The sequence below is a fragment of the Aotus nancymaae genome, unplaced genomic scaffold, assembly GCF_030222135.1.
Source record: "Aotus nancymaae isolate 86718 unplaced genomic scaffold, 86718_ANA_hifiasm-v0.15.2.pri h1tg000036l, whole genome shotgun sequence".
In the NCBI taxonomy this organism is placed as follows: Eukaryota; Metazoa; Chordata; class Mammalia; order Primates; family Aotidae; genus Aotus; species Aotus nancymaae.
Genome location: NW_026988450.1, coordinates 12,396,592 through 12,418,029, shown reverse-complemented (window position 1 = coordinate 12,418,029; position 21,438 = coordinate 12,396,592). Strand labels below are relative to the sequence as shown.

The 21,438-nt window shown below is 39.4% G+C and overlaps 1 protein-coding gene across 2 annotated transcripts in view; it reads right to left on the bottom strand.

The window, feature by feature from the left end:
* Positions 1-21,438, bottom strand: part of CLVS1 (clavesin 1) — a 197,639-nt gene that overhangs the window by 99,868 nt on the left and 76,333 nt on the right. For both annotated transcript variants that reach the window (XM_012463718.2, XM_012463719.3), the window contains exon 3: positions 8,283-8,457. In XM_012463718.2, coding sequence (XP_012319141.1) covers positions 8,283-8,457 — 175 coding nt within the window. The remainder of the gene's footprint in view (positions 1-8,282; positions 8,458-21,438) is intronic.

The window sequence follows — 21,438 nt, the reverse complement described above, 5'->3', positions numbered from 1 at the left end:
CAAAGTCAGATGGAATACTTCTTCCGTGACCGTGCTCCTGCTCCCTCTCCTCTGGTTTCCTCTATGCCCCTACCACCTGTGGTTTGCGGACACATTTCTTGGCAGAGTTACCTTCCTTTCGCCACCTCCCCTCAACCCAGAGCTCTCTAGATGACACCCCCACCACTGCACTGCAATGGTTTCTCTCCAAAGCCCCCGTTCCTTAGTTTCTGTCCCGATCTCCCCTTTCTCCTGCTTCTCACCTAACTTGTTCATGGTATGTTCCTCTTCACTTGGGTTCTTTTCTCCTTCACTGCTTCTCCCTCCCTAGTTTTCTTCTGAATGATCTTTTCTTTCCTACGATTTCAAGTACCACCAAATCTATGGATCTAGCCTAAACCTCTTCTTTCAGCTCAGATTTAATGTAAATGATAAAGATATTCCACAACATCTTAAATTCAGCATATCTAACCCCTAAAAAAATGCTCATTACCTCCCATACCTGCTCATTCCTGTCTGCACGATCTCACTGATCATCACCATTCACCCGTCACCTTAGCTTCACACCTGACCTTCATCTTTGACTCCTCCTCCACCACTTCCCACGGAGCCAACCCTCAGGCACTGCCTTATCGTTCTTCGTATTTGGTTATTGAATCCCTTTTGTCACTCCTAGTTTAGATGCTTATCATTTCTTACTTAAATTATTGCACTTGCTTTTTAGTTGGTTCTCCTGCCTTTGGCCCTCCCTTGCTCACAGCCACCAAGTTAATCCCATGTGAAATTTAAATCTGTGTTGCCATCTTGCTTCTGTATGGCCAGTGGCTCTCTAAGTCTGCAAGAGGAGACCAAACTCTTTAGCATGGCACAGGAGCATACAAGCTCCTTGCTGGGCACTTGTGCACTCCAGAAGAATGAAATTAATTCTGTTTCTCTCTCCTACTGAGCTGTCTCTCTGTCTTTGTGCATGTTCTCTCACTGCCTATAAGCACTTCCTGCATCTGCACTTGCTATTCCATGCTCCCCTGCTAAGTATCAGCTGAGGTGTGGCCTTGCCCACGATGCCGTTCTTGACTCCACATCGCTGGATTGGATTCTTCCTCTGGGATTTTATTAGGTTGGTACGTATCTCTCTTCTTGGACATTTTTAAGAAATCTTTTCTTTATCAGTCTGCCTCTGCTTTGAACTGTGACCTTCCCGAGGACAGGAACTGCATCTGTTTATCTTTGTGACTGGCTGGAAGTAATGACTTGGTGACTGTTTTTTAAATGGATGAATCAGAGGGCTGGTGAGGTTTATAATGCATGGGAGTCTGAAAAATACCATTTATCAAAAGTACACCAAAGATAAACCCATTTAAATGGAACTATTTTAAATGGGCCATACTGAGCCAGCCATCAGAATCACCAGAGTGTCATTAGCTCTAATTATCTTCCTGAGTTTAATTGATACTTAACAAGGTAGAGCATTAGAGGAGATATTTATTCCTCTAATATTCATATCATAACATAACGCACTCTTGCAAATTCAAAATTACAGCTTTATGACCTGAGGAGGTAAAACATAGTTTGCCTAGAGGAAAACTGTTCTTCAAGCATACCTAGAGTTTTTAGAAAACATGAATTAAGAAACTTCTTAACAAAATGCAAATATCCTTTTCCTTCCATCTGTTCTAATATGTTTTAATACATGAAAACTAAAAATTAATAAAAAAATGCTATAAATGTTACTGCTGAAGAAAGTCCTACAGGATGAAAGAGGTACATTTCAGCCTCATTAATCACCACACTGCGAAGGCATTGGGAAAAGATTCAACCCTTGATTGTTGGGGATAATTAAAATAATCACACCACATGAACAGAAACACAAAGGTGCCTCAAGGGCCACTGCGTAGGCAGGTGACACCAATCTTGCCCTAAGTCGTTACCTATAGTGAGCAGAAATAAGGAAATCTCTTGTTTAAGGCCAGTGAACAGGCTGGTAAGGTCTGATTTTTAGAGATCCAAATTATAGAGCCAGGGCAATGGAGAGTGATTTCATTTACATGAGTGCACTACAGCCACATGGGCCTACAATAAGGGCTGGCCTCTTCATTCTTTCAACAACACTCTAACATTGAGTGGCCACTGGATGTCTCCCAGGCATGTTGCATGTACTATTTGATTTTCACCATAAACCTCTAAGGAGGATACTATTACAACACCACATTTCACAGATAAGGAAACTGAGACCCTGAAAGTGAATGATTTGCCTGAGGTCTCTGAGGGGCGGAGCCAAGATTGAAGCCCAGACAGTGGGCTCTACTCTCATCCACACCAAAGTGTGTATTGTACCAGCGGCAGCGGCATCACCTAGAAGTGTGTGTGAAGTGTAAATTCTTGGACTCTGCTTTAGACATATGGAATCAGAAACTCTGGGAGTGGGGTCAGCATTTTGGGTTGTAATTACCCCTCCAGGGCTATCTGACATGCTTAAAGTTGATATCCATCGCATTCTACTATAATGCCATGTTTTAGGGCAGGGCTTCTCAAACTTTAACGTGCATACAAATCACCTGAAGGACTTGTTGAAATGCAGCTCTGATTCAGTAGGTCTAGGGCAGGGCCTGAGAATCTGCGTTTCTAACCAGCTCTTGAATCTGCTGGTACTGCTGGTTTGCTGGTTGGTGGTTTACACCTAGAGAAGTAAAGCCCTAGACTGATTGTGAGAGCCTGGAAGACAGGCTGGCTTTGTTCCCTGCTGTACATCCTGACCCATATTTTATGTTGGATGAATACACCATGAGTCAGGATGTCTGCATGTCTGATGTATGGACTGCAGAATTGGTGTGAATATATTAATACTACTAACTTGAAATGCATCTTCCCAACCTGACTGTCAAAATTTCTAACCACAATATGTTCCATCAGTGATACTCAGGAACTACGATTGCCCATTGATGTGACAGAATTTTCATCGTTCTAATCTTTTGAGTGAATATGGCACTTTGGATTTGCCAAAGGGAAGTGAACATGTCATATCATGTTTTGGAAAAGGGGCAGGCTGTAGGAAGGAAGCTGGAGAGAGTGAACCAAGACCTGAGGATTATTTAAAAAGAGATGCCAAAGAACTAAGAATTATTCAACCCAGCAATCCCATTACTGGGTAAATACCCAAAGGAATATAAATCATTCTACCACAAAGGCACATGCATGTGTATGTTCATCACAGCCTTATTCACAAGAGCAAAGACATGGACTCAACCTAGATGTTCATTCAACAGTGGACTAGGTGAAGGAAATGTAATAAATATACGCTATGGAATAGTACACAGCTGTTAAAAAAAGAATGAAATCATGTTATTTGCAACAACATGGATGCAGCTGGAGGCCATAATTTTAAGCAAACTGACATAGGAATAGAAAACAAAATACCTCACATTCTCACTTATAAGTGGGAGCTGAACATCCAGTACACACGGACACAAAGAACGGAATAATAGACACCAGGACCTACTTGAGGTTGGAGGGCAGAAAGAGGGTGAGAATCAAAAAACTACCTATTGAGTGTTATGCTCACTACCTGGGTAATGAAATAATTTGTACACCAAACCCTAGCAACATACAGTTTACTCATGTTACAAAACTGCACATGTAACCCCTGAGCCTAAAATGAAAGTTGGAAGGAAAAAAGCATAATTCTCACATGCAAAAATAATTAAATAAATAAAGGACGCTAAGGAGATAGGTGATTGCAGTTGGCTAAGCCTCTGAGCATTGCTCCATGTTCCATCCTACCTGGACTAAAAGTTAGAAAGTCATCATTATCATTTAGGGTCAAAAAAAGGAGTGGGAAAGCAATGGACCTCCTTTTCTACCAAAGTGGCTCAAAGCTGTTGGAAGAAATTGAATCAAAGTTGACATAAATATTATAAAAACACCTTTAACAGAAAAAAATGTCACACAATAAACCTCAAACAAAGAGTTAATGAACTGATAAAGTGTTCAGAATGGCTAGATGATAATGACGTGAGTGTGAAAATGAGAAAAAAATAAAAAATAGATCGCTTTCTGAATCTCCTCCAGAAAGTGAAAAACATGCTTCTCTAAATCCGTGACAAATATCTGGGTCCTTAAAAGAATCAAATATTTTGTAAATAGCCTACAGGACACAAGACTGTAGCTCTTCCTAAGTGAAACACTTGAGCACAGTAAGCTCTTGAAATATCTGGGTTGGCTGAACGTCGGTAAACACAGTATGTTGATTGTAATCGCTGGGCTGCAGCGATTTATAAGAAATGATTCCAAAAATTGATTTTGGACTCATCACAAAGCTCAAGAGCAGGACTTCAGTATGTAGCTCATTCTGCCAGAAATCCCCAGCAGAATTTGGAATAACACTGAGCTATATTAAAATGATAGCATATTACTTTGTTTGATTAAAATTTAAACAAATTGTAATGCACAGATGCAACGGCTCTTTTAGACTTTATATTGACCACATTTAGAGATCAAACAGCGCAGCAGGAGTACATGACTCACAAGCATTCTCAAAATTAGTATTTTGACTAAGGTCTTTTGAACTAATATTTATAGAATATTTATGTAACTGGGGCAACTTAATATTCTAAACAATGACAATTCCTCAAAGCATTGCTCTAAAAGGAGGAATATATAGTACAGACACTATTAGCATTTCATGACTGGCTGATACAAGACAAATTTTGATTTAAAAATCTTATGATCCCTTAAAGAAAGACTAATGACTAATTAATAAGCCTACGAAGGGCATAACCAAGCTCCATGCACATGCCAGTTTTTGATGATTATTGTCAGAAGCAGTATTAATTATCTTTTAAAGCACAGAAATACAACTGGTAGACCCAAACAGAAGACAGTCCCCTACTTGCTAGCCCAGTGCCCATCACCTCTATATTACCTAGAATCACATCCACTTTGGGGTCAGTTGGGAATATGTGTAATCCAGAAAATCAGGTATATATCCTGTGTCAGAATAACAAAGCTCCTTGATGTTACATTGCAATGTCTTTTCCAAAAGATATTCCAAACATCTTTTGCTTATTACACATGCTCTGATATGCTGCCCAGCCACTGAAAGGGCTGCCAGAAAGTCCTCAGATAACAGCTCCCTTTGGGACCTCTGGTTGAAGAGAACCACTTTGCCCAAGTTTACAACCTTCTCCTAGGACAGCCAGCACACAGTGACTGAACATTGTACGCATATAAAGGCCCAGCCTGTTAAGCCCAGCTGCAAATGTTCACTCCAGTTTCAGAATGCCTGAGGCTTCACTGGAGATGACTGAATCCCAACTTAACTTCTCATGCTGTCCAGCTTTCTCCTGTAGTAGCTTCTCCAACAGGTGTTGACCCAAAGAGCACTCTCTAATACACCTTTGGCATGTTAGTCTCATCGTTGTCTGCTCCCCAGAACACCAAAAGCGTAACGATTAGTAATCAAGGAACCTAACTTGTAGCAATTACTAATCAAAGTTCTCCTTGAACAACTGTGTTTATGGAGAACTAGGAACCATGGTAATAGAAGTAAGGCTCAGGGTTCTGGAACCATGCTGTGATGCAAAGTGCAGGATTGGTCCAGAAGGACCTTAAATTCTCACTGCCTAAAGATTGAGCTGTCTGGGATGGCCCCAACCACCTTGTCCCTGCAGAAGGTATTGTATTACCTATTTGGTGGTGGGGATGTGGGGGTAGGGGGGTGCGGGGGTAGTTTTTCATACCCTAAGGCCCAAAATTCTCCAGAGGTCGAGAAGCAGGTAATCCTAGACAAATGCTATAAACAAACAGCTGAAATCCCAAACCAGATGGCCTAGCACCAGATTGGATTGCTTATTTCCCCTGACAAGGCCACTTCCTCACACCTACCCTAGAAAAGGCAGGACAGCGGAGATCTCCCTCCCCCACAATCTCCTACATGTCCAAAGAACACTTGGACTCTGCAGGTCTCTCTGAAGGTGCATGGGAGGAAGGAAGTGTGCGACTTTTCTTCCCTCATTGATGCTGGCTGTATGTGGCTTTTCCTTTCTCTAATGAAGTGTGCCAGTGATATCTGAATTTATCTTGAATTTCTGTGGCTAACAAATTGACACCTTTATAGGACCCTCCTTGCACAATACTGCTGACCATAAAGGAATGAACTCTGCTTAGTACCACTTATGGCTTTTTCAAGACATCAGAGATGTTCGTGGCTACCTGGAGAGGGAGGCAACCCTTGCAATGAAAGAAGTTTCAAGGAGAGCCAGTGGTGGATTGACCAGGGCATCTGAATATCTCAAAACCAGAGAGCAGATAGCCTGAAGTGAGAAGTTATAAGTAGCTGGGCAGAGTTGACCATCCACTGTGGGCAAGAGCAGAATTGTCTTCAGTAACCCTGAGTGCTTCTTCAACATGGTCAAATCAACAAGCTAAATTGGGATGGCAGAACTCCTATCCTTGATGAAGGAACTGTACCCCAGCTCAGCTTCCTAGGGACCATGGGCTTCCTCTCCATGACAGGAGGGCTATTCCTTAACCAAAGCCATAGGACATTGTGAAAATCATCTTGGACCCTGGCACATGACAAGTGAAGGCCCAAATGGGACCCAAGTTGCCCCTTCAAAGGTCCTCTAGTATTTCCCACAAGAATAGCTTTTATTATTTATGTATGACATTACCTTTTAAAATACATTCACACGCATTAATTCAGTAAGACCTCAGTACGTTCACATCAACCTACTGAAGTTTTTGAGGACATATTATGTAATCCATACATTTTCAGGAAGAAAAATTGGAACATAGGGTTGGATAAAGGACATTTTCCTTACTGATTTAGGAAAAATTTTTATAAAGGGCTAGAAGATATATCCCAGCTACTTCCATATATAATGAATTATCTTTTTTTAAAAAGATAAGATTACACGCAGCTTGTACAGACATTCCTGGAAATATGGTCAGCATAATTTAAGCACAATATAAACCTTGAAGCTTACTTTGAAACTTCCTTTGATAAAAGCTTTAAGGAGAAAGAGATCATATGTTCAGAGGCTTAGATGAGAGGAGGTTGGAGAAAAGGAGTTAGAGCTAAGAGGAAGCAACTGATGGAAAAGAATACAGAAGTCTACGATTGGACTTTTAAGGCAAGGCAGGATGCTCTATGTAATCTGTACATTCAAAAGCAATTTTACAAATGCCCCAAATACACTGCATGATGTAGTCACCCAGGACAATCTGGCATCCCTGGAACAGTGTGGACTTGCTGTTCCCTCTTCTGAAATACCTGCTCTACTTCTCCTCTGGGAAATAGGATACCTTTTCAATAAAATCAGATCCATTCAATACATACGTGTTTATCAGAGGCCCACTAGGTGCCAGATATTTGCTGGAGGCCAAATACGAATAAGCCATAATTTAAGAAACAGACCCACCAATTACCACAGTGGAGTGTAATGGATGATTGAAATGAGTCCTAGTCTTGCACTTTGAAGAGCATGAGTAATGACTACTTGACCTGAGAATGTCATATTTTGCTATATACGTAGCTGAATATAACTGCCATCTGAGGGGGAGAGTCACTCCATCGAGTTAATCTGCCTATAAAATTAATAGGGGACATGAGTTTTATCTATGCTGATTCAAAATGTCCCCAAAATATGCCCTTAATTTGGTACTGTAATAATGTGTCACCAGAAGGCTAAGCAGCATTGCCTTTCTGAGTTACTTCTCATAGAATCCCAGATCCTTAGAAAGTAGAAAGAACCCTAAAGACTAACCACTCTCAACCCTGTAGCCCAAAAACCTCTTCCCAAAATCCTGATAACTGGTCGTACAAACGGGAGGCAGTTTCATCTGCTTCCTTTGTGTGCAAAATGATCCACTTAAGCACAAGCTCTGCAGCACTTTACACTCTTGGAAGTCATGATCTGCAGGGTGCATTTCTGGGGCACAAAAATGCTTCTGAAAGCCCCATGCCACCTCTATATATGACATGCTCATAAAGCAGATGTTTCCTAGTTTTAATTTTTGTGAACTCTCTGGTGGATTAAGCCAAACATCTTGGAGCTTTATTCATTATTGCTACAGTGGATAATTTGTGCCTGTGGTAACAGTAATTTGGAGTTATTAATGAAAATGAGAGATAATCTTAAAAAGCATGTAAAGCTCAGGCTGAGGTAAAAACATAGAGTACTCAGATAAATTTTATCCAAGTTTCCTTTTTTCATTCCAAAGGATAAATATTACTTTGGTTGCAATAATTTTTTAAAAAGTATGTTGTCACACATGGTCTTGTATTACGCATTCATTGAACATACCTGCAACCCTTCAATAGCCAGTTTAAGGATAGAAGGTGTCAGTTTGGAGGCTTGTTTGAAGGAAAAATTACTCCAGTCTATAATTAAAATGAAGCCATTTATCTGAAGCTCCGGATCTTCAATTAGGACTTCCAATGACAGCAGGATGGCACGAAGGATGTCTGTGAAGGAGTTCCTGTGGCCAGAGCAGAAAGGAGAACTGTGTGTGAATATTAGTAGGTGATAGCACGTTGCGTGCAACAGTGCTGACCTCTGCATGCTACTGCTCCATGAGCCCAGCTTGCAGGGTCACATTGGCATCCTGTACCCAAAGGGACTGAAAATACATTTGCTAAACTTCACAACAATAATGCTTCAAGACTTGCAGGTTGGACACCTCTTTTGGATCTGCACCTCAAACTCAATGAGATGTCGCTCTTCTGTGTTCTTACAGTTTTCCATACTCTGCTTCCACCGCAGCCCCGATTGCATTTTGCTGAAATAAATCCCTTACCCATCTCTCCCTCACAGATCTCTAATGTTGTTTAGGGTAGGGCTTGGGCCATAATCATAGCTGTTTCCCCAGTACAATGAAGCATTGCTGAACAAATGAGGTGAGACCTCAATCAGAGATGTTTATTTTGATGAAATCTTTCTTGTTTCCTTTGTATTTTAAAAATCTTGTTAAGAGTGTAAAAACATTAATGCAATTGATGCATTTTTTTTTTTAGCTTCAATTCATGAATAGAGAAAAATAAAACAGGAAGAATAGCTTATTTTCTGTGAAGGTCTACGGAGTGTGATTTGGGAGGGAAATTGCATTGAGTACATCAGTAACTATGACAACAGGCAGACCTGAATACAAACTAGAGTGACAGCTCTCCAGTGCTCTGTGTATTCCTCTACATCATATATTCCCATTCACCAGGTGATTTTTGTTTTAAGTAATTTTCAGACATGAAGAAGTGATGGCAAATTCACTCTTATTTCACTCAGTAAATTATCTGAGCTAAAAATCTAAGATGTTAGAGGATCTCTAGATTCAGTGTTTTCCTCGGTGAGCAGGAAAATATGAGCTTGGATGGCAAGTGATGGCAAAATCTGCTACTCCCTTCATTTTCCTCAAAATCAGAAGCCAAGTCCTCTTGTGAAATCAGTGTGAAACAATCAGATTCTTGAGCAGTCCAATCTGGTTCAAATGCCAATGACTCCACATTAGAAATCAGGAAATCTGTAATAAAAATATAGGACAGGGTTGGGCATAGTGGCTCACGCCTATAATCCCAGCACTTTTGGGAGGCTGAGCCAGTTGCATCACCTGAGGTCAGGAGTTTGAGACCAGCCTGGCCAACTTGGCAAAACCTCGTCTTTACTAAAAATACGAAAATTAGCTGGGTGTGGTGGCAGCTGCGTGTAATCCCAGCTACTCTGGAGGCTGAGACAGGAGACTTGCTTGAATCCAGGAGGTGGAAGTTGCAGTGAGCCAAGATGGCACCACTGCACTTCAGCCTGGGAGTCACAGCAAGACTCTGTCTAAACAAACAAACAAAAAACAAAAAAAAAGTAAGCCAGTTAGAATATATTGAGTGCCTGGTATAAACTCACTGTTGTGCCTCATGTTTAAAGTTATAAATTAGAATGTCCTGTTTCTACTTTCAAAAAACTCTTAATTTAATTGGGGTGGGATGGGAGATTAGCAACGTGAGTTGGAAGGGATCAATAAAATTGAGTAATCAAGGAAGAGTTTATAGAGAGGCTTGGGATAGTCTTGAAGAATGGATAGGAATTTTATGGATAATTGGGGAAAGCGGGGAGCAAGACTTTCAGGAGAGAGAAGTAACACAGATGAAAAATAAAGATATTAGCCCATTCTGTTTCTGTATAGTCCTTCTTACTAAAAATTATTTCCTTATATCAAGCCATAATTTTCTCCTTCAAATCCACCCAGGGGGTGTAGTTCTGCTATATATAAAAAAACTCTCAAGTCTCCCCACACCACACACTTTCAACTATCTAAGCATGATGGTCCTGATACCATACATAATCTCTAGATTTAAAAAATTTTGTAACTTGAACCATTTCTCATAGGAAATGGTTCCTAATACTCTTTTTGTCATGATGGTTTCCTTTCAGACATAGTCCCTTTTCATTTTTAGAGATGTCCTATTCCTGATGTTGTAGAATAGGTTTTCATTGGGAGTTTGTATGCTTTTGTTTTTCCTTTCATATCAAAACAATTATCCAAAGACCCAAGTCTTTTTCAGAGATACAGCTTTGTATTGGAAAGAAACATTGATTTAAGAGAAGCAAGGGAGAAATGAGTTTAGGCAATCCCAAATGGAAATGCCCAATTGGTAAACCGGAAATGATCATTAGGGCATCAGGGAGTCTGAGCCTAGATAAGCTTAGGAAGGGTATAAACACAGAGAAAATCAGGATGGAAAGGCTAAGTCTAAGGTAAAGCCTACATATAGTACTGCAGTTGAAGGAAGAAGAATTAAATAATAAAAGGGAGAGGATCAAGGTTGTGTTAAAAAAGAGGAAGAAGAGAATGTTTAAAGAAACAAGGGTATGATAGATTGCATCACTGTGTTACTGACACCAATTCTTCACTTATCCCTGCATCCACACACTAGCTATGGCCTCACTGAGGATACAGTGTATTTTTTGTCTATTGTTCATGTGACTTGATTTGACAGTAAACATCATCAGTAACTTTAACCATTGGCACCATGATAGGACGCCAATTCCAAGCCTAACTCTTAAGAGAACCTCAGATGTTACTACTGTTTTCTTGCCTTTCTGCCATTGCCATAGTAAAAATATGCCACAGCCAACATGCTGGACTGTGGAGAAGGGAGAAACATACACAGACCGGTGACTCCTCAGCCAACTAGCAGGTCTTCATTAGAAGTAGCACCACCTGGGTGAACCTAGCCTAGATAAACTGCAGCCGCCCACAGGTGCATAAGCAGCAATAAATGATTGCTTTCTTAAGCCACACGGTTTTTAGATGGTTTGTTACTTAGCAATAGCTATCTAATACCAAATGATAGTTAATAAAGTCAAACGCAAAAGAAAGAACAAGGAGAATAAGGAAGGAGAAAGGACCATTACATTTGACAACAAGTAGTCTTTGGGAAGTTTTGGGAGAGCACTTTTAGTTGAATGGTGAAGTTAGAAATAATTAATTTTGAAGATCTTAAGCAAATTACTTAATCTCTATCTCATTTTACCCCTTTAACTACAAGCTGGCAAGTCTTTTCATCATATATCAACACTTATCCACTCCAAGAGAAAATACTGAGCTCTGCCTAGAAACCATTCTATGCATTTTGGGGAGCAGAGAACCTTACTACAGGATAGGCACTGGCAGTGAAGGAAATGTTATATTCATGGGATGATCCCAGGGGAAAAGTAAAAGGATTATAGGCTTCATTACAGTTTCCAAATGTTTGAATGCTTTACTTTTCCAGAGGAATTGGGCAGGCAGGAGAAAGTTGAATGGACTGTGTCTCGAGTCATGAAGCTTTTCCAGTGTGGAGGAGCGTGAGCCTACCTCTTACCTTAGATGCAGCCATTACCTTGATTTCCCTAGTTTTTGACTTCCTTGTATGAATTTCCTCGTTGTTTTCCTCTTCACTTTTTACAACACCCTTTGACTTCTGGACTCCTAGCTTTTTAAAATTAAAAATGGCTACCAGACCAAATAATTTATGTAGCTACTCCACCCTCAAAAACATGGAGCGTAACTCCCTACTCCAAAAGTGGACTGAGCATCATGGCTTCCTTCAAAGAGTACAGTATAGAAAGAGGAAGAAGAGTTACTCTACAGTGGAGAAACCTGGCAATTGCTACCTCAGCCAGGTGATACAGCTCAACCTCGCCAGTGATAAATTATGTTGATCGTATTTATTCTTCCTATGGTGATGAAAATGGCACTTGACCTCTTTGGTCTTCCTCCCAAATAAATATAACCCAAGAGTAATCATAAGAAAAGCATTAGACAAATTCCATTCGAGGGACGTTCTACAAAATACCTGACTGGTACTGCTCAAAATTGTCAAGTTTATCAAAAAACAATGAAAGTCTGAGAAACTGTCACAGCCAAGAGGAGCCTAAAGAAACGTAAAGACTAAAAGTAATGTAGGATCTTGGATGGGACCCTGGGACAGAAAAAGGACATTAGGTAAAAACCAAAAGAATCCAAATGAAGTATGGACATTAATGAATAATGTATTAATATTGGTTCATTAGTCATAACAGAAATACTGTCCTAATGTGAGGGAAATTAGAAGGCAGGGCATAGGGGAAGTCGCTGTGCTGTCTTCACAGTAATTGTGTAAATCTAAAAATGTTGTAGATAAAAAGTTTATTTTTAAAAAATAAGTGACTACTAGAGTTTATAATCTGCCAAAATAAATCTTCGTGAATATTCTACAGAGGATTCTAAGCAAACCAAAATGGTCATAAGCAGTTCAGCTACTTTATGCAAATTGTGGAAATGAGAACAGAAGACATTTCCAGAGTTTCTTCATTCTACCAACTCATGTAGATTTATACATGGTTTAACTCAAAACCTCAGGAGGAAAATTTTTTTGATTCACTTTATTGCCTGCAATCACAATTCTATCAGAATATTTTAGCACTTGTATCAAAATGAACTAACAGATGACAAATGGATATTTACATTTCTTCTACCCTTTTCTAAATTTGCATAGCATTTATATAGTCAGTTATGGATATTAGTTTTGGATTAATTATAAGTTCAAATGTGATGATGTATGTGAGAACACTATGTAAACTGCAAATTGCCAGTGAAATGTAAAGAACTCTATTAGCAGAAAATAGAAAACTTAAATTTTTCCCCCATAAAGGATTTTATACAAATTATGACTTAGTAATTGTTTATCTGCAGGGGTTGTGAGCAGTTAGAGATTACAAATAGTGACTCATTTTTAGGTTCTATTGTTGTTTACATGAATTAAGCACCTGAGGCTTTAAAACCTAAATCAACAGCACAATGCAAACAAAATACAAAATAGTGGAAAATAGTAAGTTCTTACCAATGAGAAACTATTCAAGTTTCAAGACATGGCCCATTTGTGCTTTGAGTTTTTAGTGGAGATTCCAGAACTTGATCCCAGGGCTAGACTCATAAGAAAAATGAGGCTATAAGTGATCAGATAATCATGTAAAGATATGATAGGGTCCAAAGCAACATTTTTTTTGAGAAGGAACAGGAGGAAGCCTCTTAGTCAATTCTGAAATCATAGAGCATATTTTTATACTAATTTTTGTGCTGCAACAAGAAGTCTATTACAGACAACACACAGAGTGGGAGAAAGTATCTGCAAACTATGCAACTGACAAAGGACTAATATCCAGAATCTATAAGGAACTCCAACAAATCAGCAAGAAAAAGACAAATAATCCCATCAAAATGTGGACTAAGGACATGAATAGACAATTCTCAAAAGAAGATATACAAATGGCCAACAAATATATGAAAAATGCTCAACATCACTAATCATCAGGGAAAGGCAAATCAAAACCCCAATGCAATACTACCTTACTCCTGCAAGAATGGCCATAATAAAAAAATCAAAAAATAATAGATGTTGTCAAGGATGTGGTGAAAAGGGAACACATTTCACTATTGGTGGGAATGTAAACTAGTACAACCACCATGGAAACAGTATGGAGATTCCTTAAAGAAATAAAAGTAGATCTACCATTTGATCCAGCAATCCCACTGAGTATCTACTCAGAGGAAAAGAGTCATTACATGAAAAAAACACTTGCCATGCATGTGTATAACAGCACAGTTCACAATTGCAAAAATATGGAATCAGCCCAAATGCCCATCAATCAATGAGTGAATAAAGAAAATGTGGTACATATGTGCCATGGAATACTACCCAACCATAAAAAGGAACAAAATAATGGCATTCAAGGCAACCTGAATGGAGCTGGAGACAATTATTCTAAGTCAAGTAACTCAGGAATGGAAGAACAAATGTCATATCTTCTCACTCATAAGTTAAGCTATGAGGATGCAAAGGCATAAGAATGATACAATGGACTTTGGGGACTCGAGGGGAAGGATAGGAGGGCGATGAGAAATGAAAGAGTACACATCGGGTACAGTGTACACTGCTCAGGTGATGGCTGCACCAAAATCTACTAAAGAACTTATTCATGTAACCAAACACCGCCTGTTCCCCCAAAACTCTGTTGAAATAAAAAATAAAAGTTTTTTTATACACAAAAAAATCTTTGGCCATTTCTGTCTTGAAACCTCTTGGCATCACACTTAATATGATGATTTTTTTTTTTAATTTCTTAAGGTCTACCACAAACTACAAAGTGGTTTTGCAGATAATTTTCAACAAATATCTGTCTTGGTCATAGGTGCAGAAACATTGCATTTAAGCACATGTCTTCATCTATTCATCCCATCTGAAACTTCTTTCAAAACTGCTTACTAAAATAACCATGATGTGGTTCTCAGTTACGGACTGTGCTTTGCACTTTCTCTGATAATGATGTTTGAGCCAAGGTGAACAGGCAAATGTGCTCCTTCTGTACGCCTGCTGATGTATTTTAGCCCCTAGACTGGGGAAGAATCCTCCTTTATTAAACTGACAAAGGCCCTGTACTTGTAAAAGGTGACTGGGCTAACACCGTGGCTTTGCCACTCACCAAACACGCAACCATCCACACAAGACTGAAGTTCAGCAATGGACAACTTCCTGTTCCTTACATGTGTAGGGTTGTTGCTAGCATTATCCAAAATAAGACGTGTGAAGGAGCCTTCTATCCCAATAGGAGGCAGTATTTGTATTTACATGAATTATAGCGATAACCCTCTTAGTCACTGTTTTCATGATGATGATGGTAGCAGGACAGTAGGGAGTGTGCAAATTTTAATTGTTTTGTTTCTAGGTGTGTTTATTTTCTCCTCTTCTAGGCCTGTGGGTCTTCAAAAAACTGTCTAAAATGGGAATTCATGTGAGACACTTTCCTAAATGATTTCTAATAATTCTTACATAATCCAGGTTTTAGCTGAATGTGTGCCATTGTGCTCCTAAGCAAATAAATCCTTATTTCTCACTGAGGTAATCAAGGAGAAAGAAAAAAAATTGTGTTCTGAAAATATAAGATTTAAGAAGTATGCTAACAAAAAATGTTTGGCTTTGCTCTAGTAGAATTAATATCAGCAATAGGTGGTATTAAATTTACTGCCCTGAATTTTAGCTGGAAACTTAAATTAGACAATCCCTTTTCTCAGCAGAGTTGGTCACAGAGAGAACAGAACCCTGGATTTAACTCTACCTCACATAATTTGATGAGGCTCACATTCTCAAGAAGAAAAAGGAAAGATGGAAGAGAAGAGAGAAAAGCAAAAAGGAAGGAAAAACGGGAGAGAAAGAAGATGGGAGAGAGGAAGAGAGAGAAAAAAGGAAGGGGAGGGGAGGGGAGGGAAGGGAAGGGAAAGGAAGGAAGGGAAGAAGACTCTACAAGCAAATTTTCATCTCTTTGAATTTTATCTCATCTCAGTTCGTACAGAAAACTTTTGGATTTGTGTTAGCATAAGAATATAATTCTCTGAAATACCAGCATAATGAATTGTCTATCTTATTATTAATTGTAATTCAACAATACTTGGCCTTCAAAGTCTCAGGATCAGATTTTTTAGAATAATGTATCGAATACTATTATATTCAAACATCTGATAACACACAGGCAGAGTTTTAGATAGGCAGCCAGCTACGTTATTTCATCAGCTTCTCAATTTTTGGTTCAGTTCAGTTCATAGACGCTTGACTAAAAGTAGTATTTATTTTATAAAAACAGCTAAAGTCATTGCAAATGTGTGTCTCTCTACCAAGTACAGCAACAATACATGGAGAGAGTTTGGGGACAGTCATCCTCTGCCCCAATCCACCCCATCTGACCTTCACTACTGAGGACAAAACACAAAAGGTAATATTCTTGTCCAAGAACAAGGCCCTGATTTTGAAATAGTATAGAGAATATGGTGACAAAAATAGTGAAGACAGTATTCTCCCAAGTAAAGCATGGAAATAAGAGCGTGTGTTTCTCCAGACCAATCCTGGCAGGACTATCAATCTCCAGACATAGACACCAAAGTGCAAAGCACTCATATCCACCACTTAAAATGACACTTGAAACTAAAGCTTTTAGTTCCAATCTGCCAGGATTTTTTTCGTTTGTGTTTCTGTGAGAAATAGAATATGTATCACTGTGTGTGTACATGTGCAATAACTCACAATTTATAGTTAATTTCCCTAGATGTTGTCTTCCCTCTAGTTCTTTGGTTTAAATAAAGCAGTGGTTTGAATAAATAAAAGCCAATATTTTATCACATTTGGTCCAGGTGCTTCTATATTCTCCCAAGGATTGAAAAGAATGAAATTAACATCAAATGCATCTATTTCTTCACTTCAAGATTTAATGCAATTTCTTATATTCAATATCTTCTTTAAAAAATGTTGAAGTACCTGCAATTGCATAAGGAGTCAGGAGACACTTGTTCAAAGATTTAATGATTCTGTACATTGTGGAAGACACGAGGAGAAAAGACTATTGTTTTCTTTCCTGCTGGTACATGGAAACCAGTAGGAGACAGTAAAATATATGTACATGGGAGGCAATGAGGGTTTAGAGTTAGGCAGAGTCTGAGTTAAATACCAGCCATCCTATTTAAGTTTAGTAAGTAACTTAATCTCTGTGTGGTCTTATTCCTTCATCTGTAGAAGGAGGATCACAGCACCTACACCTCACTGGTAATGATGAAGCACACAGTGCACATAAAGCCTTAGCAGCTCACGCTAATGCACAGCAAGTGCTGATGGTCAGGGTGGTCTTTGTTATTACCTGAGTAAATATGACATGAGGTAGAAAGTAATAGAGGTTGCAAAGTGCTTGGGAGTTACAAGAAGGAGAGATCACTTATGACTGGGGAGTTTTGGAAAGTCTTCCACTGGGCCACGAGGAATGGGGAGGTTTGGACACTGGACATAAAGGGGAAAGGGCAGAAGGAGCCACATAAACAACAGTAAGAGCTTAGAGTGTAGACACCCATGTATTGGAGGAAGGGCAAGTTTTCTGTGCCATGGGGCAGATGAAAAGGAAGGTAAAAATAAGATCAGAAATGTGATTGTGATTCATCTCATTCTGCTTGCTGGGAGAACTGCTGACTGTCATGCCAATGAAGGAAATGATGGCAGCTGTGCCTCAGGGCGATTTGGGCTGGCAGCAGGAACTATGTGCATCGAAGGCAGGGGACTGGAGTCGAGCAGTTCAATTAGAGGGAAGTGATGCAATACACTGGGTGAGAGCTGAATGGAAATGATAGAGATGTGGGGCCAGGACTTAGTTACCAATGAGCTATGGGTGTGAAGAGAGGAAGAACCAAACGAACTCTGTCAGGTAGTGAGTCAGAGGCGCTGTAGCTGTGTCTAGTTCTTACACAGTAAGAATCAGCACCCAGCACAGCATCACACAATATTAATATTAACATTACTTGACATCAGGGCTGTCAAGGGTTACTCAGAAGTACATGGGTTGATGGCGTCATTCCTACTAAATGTAATAAAATACCACCATAAGCAGGTGCCATGTATGCAGGAGAGAATGTTTACTGTCCTATTTATAACAAAGGAATGCCTGCATGCTAGTCTAGACCATCAGCTCCATCCAAGCTGGGGTTGTGATGCATTTGCCTTTGAATCCCCGGCAATCACCAATACCTATACATAGTAGATGCTCAGCAAATGTTTCTTAGTGAAAGAAGGAAGGTAGGCATGGTGCCAACCTGCCTTGACCAACACTGAGATCACGAGTGGTTGAATTTCCTTACTCTTAAAAGTTTCTCATGCTCATTGCTGATGTCTGATGTGTGTCCTTAAGCACTATTTCTATTATGACTCATAGAGAACAATTATTATGACTCATAGAGAACAATGCATTACTGAGCACCTTGAGTTCAAGAGGAGGAAAGGAAACAGATTTGATTCTGGTTTAGGAGAGGGCCATGCCTGCATTCACATAAGGTCAATGTAGTGTGAATGCAGTCAGTGGTGAAATGCAGTCAAAAGCAGTGAATAATAAATGCTAGATGGATGCTTACAAACAGGAAGGCTTGTATACCATGAGACTCTTAGCCACCGGGAAAGATCTGGTCCTCAAACACCACTTTAAGATAACCCAAACTACAAATGGGGAAGGGTTTATTTCATGTAGGTCTCTGCATAGAGATTGCAGCAGGGCCTATAGAAAGCAGCAGCAGAAGAAATTAAAAACAAAACAAAAAACTATCCCAATGGAAGTGAGCTGTGGTCTTCCCGTCTACTACTAAACAAGTATAAAAAATTAATTTCATGCTTGTCTATTCTGGTAAATCCCTTGGCTGAGGATCTGCAGAAAAGTAAAAACTAGGAAGAGTTTCAAGAATGCAAATAAGCACTTAATACAGCTAAATAAGCATTGGTTGAAGCACTTCCGTTCTGGCCATTCTATTTTCAACCAAGGTTTACACCAGTGTTTTTCTATGCCCATAAACGAAAAGCAGGCAGTGGGTCACCAGATGTCTCAGCCTTCCTGTCTGATGACAGAGTGATTTCACAATCCATGATGGAGAACACACACACACACACACCCTGTAAACTGACATCTTGTAAAATCACAAAAATATCACTTTGGGGATTATTCCTTAACTATTCCATGAAGACTTATTGAACATTAGGAATGGAGCGAGGATCGTTATCAGCCTACTCAGAACCACAAACAACAAAATCGCCCCCTGATATGAGTGAATTAAGTAAGATGGTCATGTTACTCTTACCTCCAATGAAATTCAGTTGACATTTATAGATCTTGCATTGGGTTCATGGAAATGTGCTAGTCACTACCTGAAATAGAATATTCTTTCTCCTGAACCTATCTGACTCATATAACAATAAAATCACTTTCACAATTAGAAATTGGGCATTAAGATGAGGCTTTTTTTTTTTTTAAAGAAAAACATCTATCCTGTGGTACTACATTGCTTTGAATGGTTTCATAGTCCTGAGCTCCTTTCCTCTCAGTGATATTCTGCAATCACTCTTGCAATCAAGAGGTACCTTTCTGAAATCATAAACTCTGATAACAGCGTGCAAGGCAACCTTAGTTAAATAGTGAATTGGTAAAGCAACTCTGTAGGTATTGCCTTTCATGGAAAGCACACCTGTAACTTGAGTTCGAAATATACAGCATCTCATAATTTTAATTAACTCAGGAAATTGCCTACCTCCAATGAAAACTGAAAACCTCCATATTTAATAAAGAGATCAGTATAGTATAAAAGGATAAGATTTTACAACCAAGGGAAGCCTCAAGGCTCTAAAATTAGAGGCCTATAATGATGAATCTGAACCCTAAAAAATATGGGTAATTCACACCTCATAGAAATGGATTGAACTTAGAGAGTCTGCAGTCTGATTTAAGTTTTCAAAGTTGGTTTATCCTTTATAATTTTAAAAATTCTAGCCTTCTTAATCATAAAAAACTTAAACAGCAGCAGGCAATCAAATTCATGAAAGATTAGAAGGAAAGAGCTGTAGGAAATTATTATGTAGTTGAAAGAAAAGTCTTATCTTCATAGGTAATATATTCAGGACAGCTTTGGTAGAAACGCAGCCTGTTGGCTGGTTTGCAGGCTGGTATTCTTCTACCTGGGTATCACCCTTCAACTATTTATCTTCCTCAAGACATATCATGGTTATTAGATTCTTGGAACTAGCAGGATATAAGGCTGCCATGACTTCCACAGCTCTCTGGCCCAGGAACACCCTGACCACTGACTACACTGTTTCTGAGTTTTGACACCAATAAGGCAAGGCTGATGGAAAGAATTCTTGGTCTTGACCAACTCCCATAATGCCGAGTGTGGCTAACAAATAATAATGATAGGCGGCTTCATCATCCTTCAAAACCAGGTTAAGTACATTCCCATGGCTCTGAGGGGAAAAGCCTTCTGCGAATGCTGCCTACACTTCTTTCAGAACTGAGTGTGTGCTTAACTTGGGCAGAAAAGTCCCCTTTGGAGGTTTCCAAAGACATTTGGAGCCTAGGGCACTGTGAATATGAGATAAAATTGGCAGGACCAGATGTGTCAGGATGGAGATGTGGAAGTTCCTAGGAGTTTTCTAGAGAAGAGCCACAGACACACCCATGGTGCCCCAGACTAGCTCAAGGTCACAGAGACTAAAGAGTGGACTTACCCCCTCCCTGCATTCTCTTCATAAACCAGTGGGCTGAGAGCTCTACTGGACCTACTTTTGTTCCCTGGCCAGAACCCAGGCTCCAGCCTAATTCTAGGATCAGAAACAAACAAAGGATAACATTTAATAAGTCTATGAAAGAATAAACATAGGAACATAGGGTTGACATAGTTCACTTAGCAACAACAACAAGAAAACCCAGTGGACTGGTGGACTTTTCCTAACCCAAGTGCAGTGTGTTTGGAGAATTAATTTTGTTCTACCAGGTAATATTACTCACGGAAGCTCTGATGCCTCACTGGGAAATTATTTTATGAAAGTGGTGAAAGAAAACATTGGTTTCTTTTACTTAATGACATCACGAATTACCACTTGGCAATTCTCTAAGCAATCAGAGCCAGTGGTTATTATTTATCACTGACACTTAACAGTACCTACCCTGCAGGAGACACTATAAAACATCAGCGTGCATTCCCTTCAAAGCGGGTCCAAAATATCCTACACTCTGAATAGCAAACAGAATTTGGAACATGCATTAAATATGTACATAGACACAATTTACATATTTTAAATTCTCAGACAAAGAAAAAATACAACATTTTAGGATTTGGGATTTTGCTGGAGAAGGATGTCAGTGCCTATATTTATCTTAACAAAATCTCAGAGATTGTTCTCAATAGAGAAACCTGCGAGGAGACTGCTTAGAAAGATCAGCAGTTTAATTTCCAAAGGGGAAAAGAGGGAGATATGTGAATGCTCAGCCTCTGGAAAGTTCTATCTCAAGTTTTACCTCCTGCTTTAATCCTTGCCTGCTACAAGTTGATAATCCATTACCCATTCTTTTTCTATTAACTAAGTTACAAGGAGGGTTTTCCTAGTTCTGG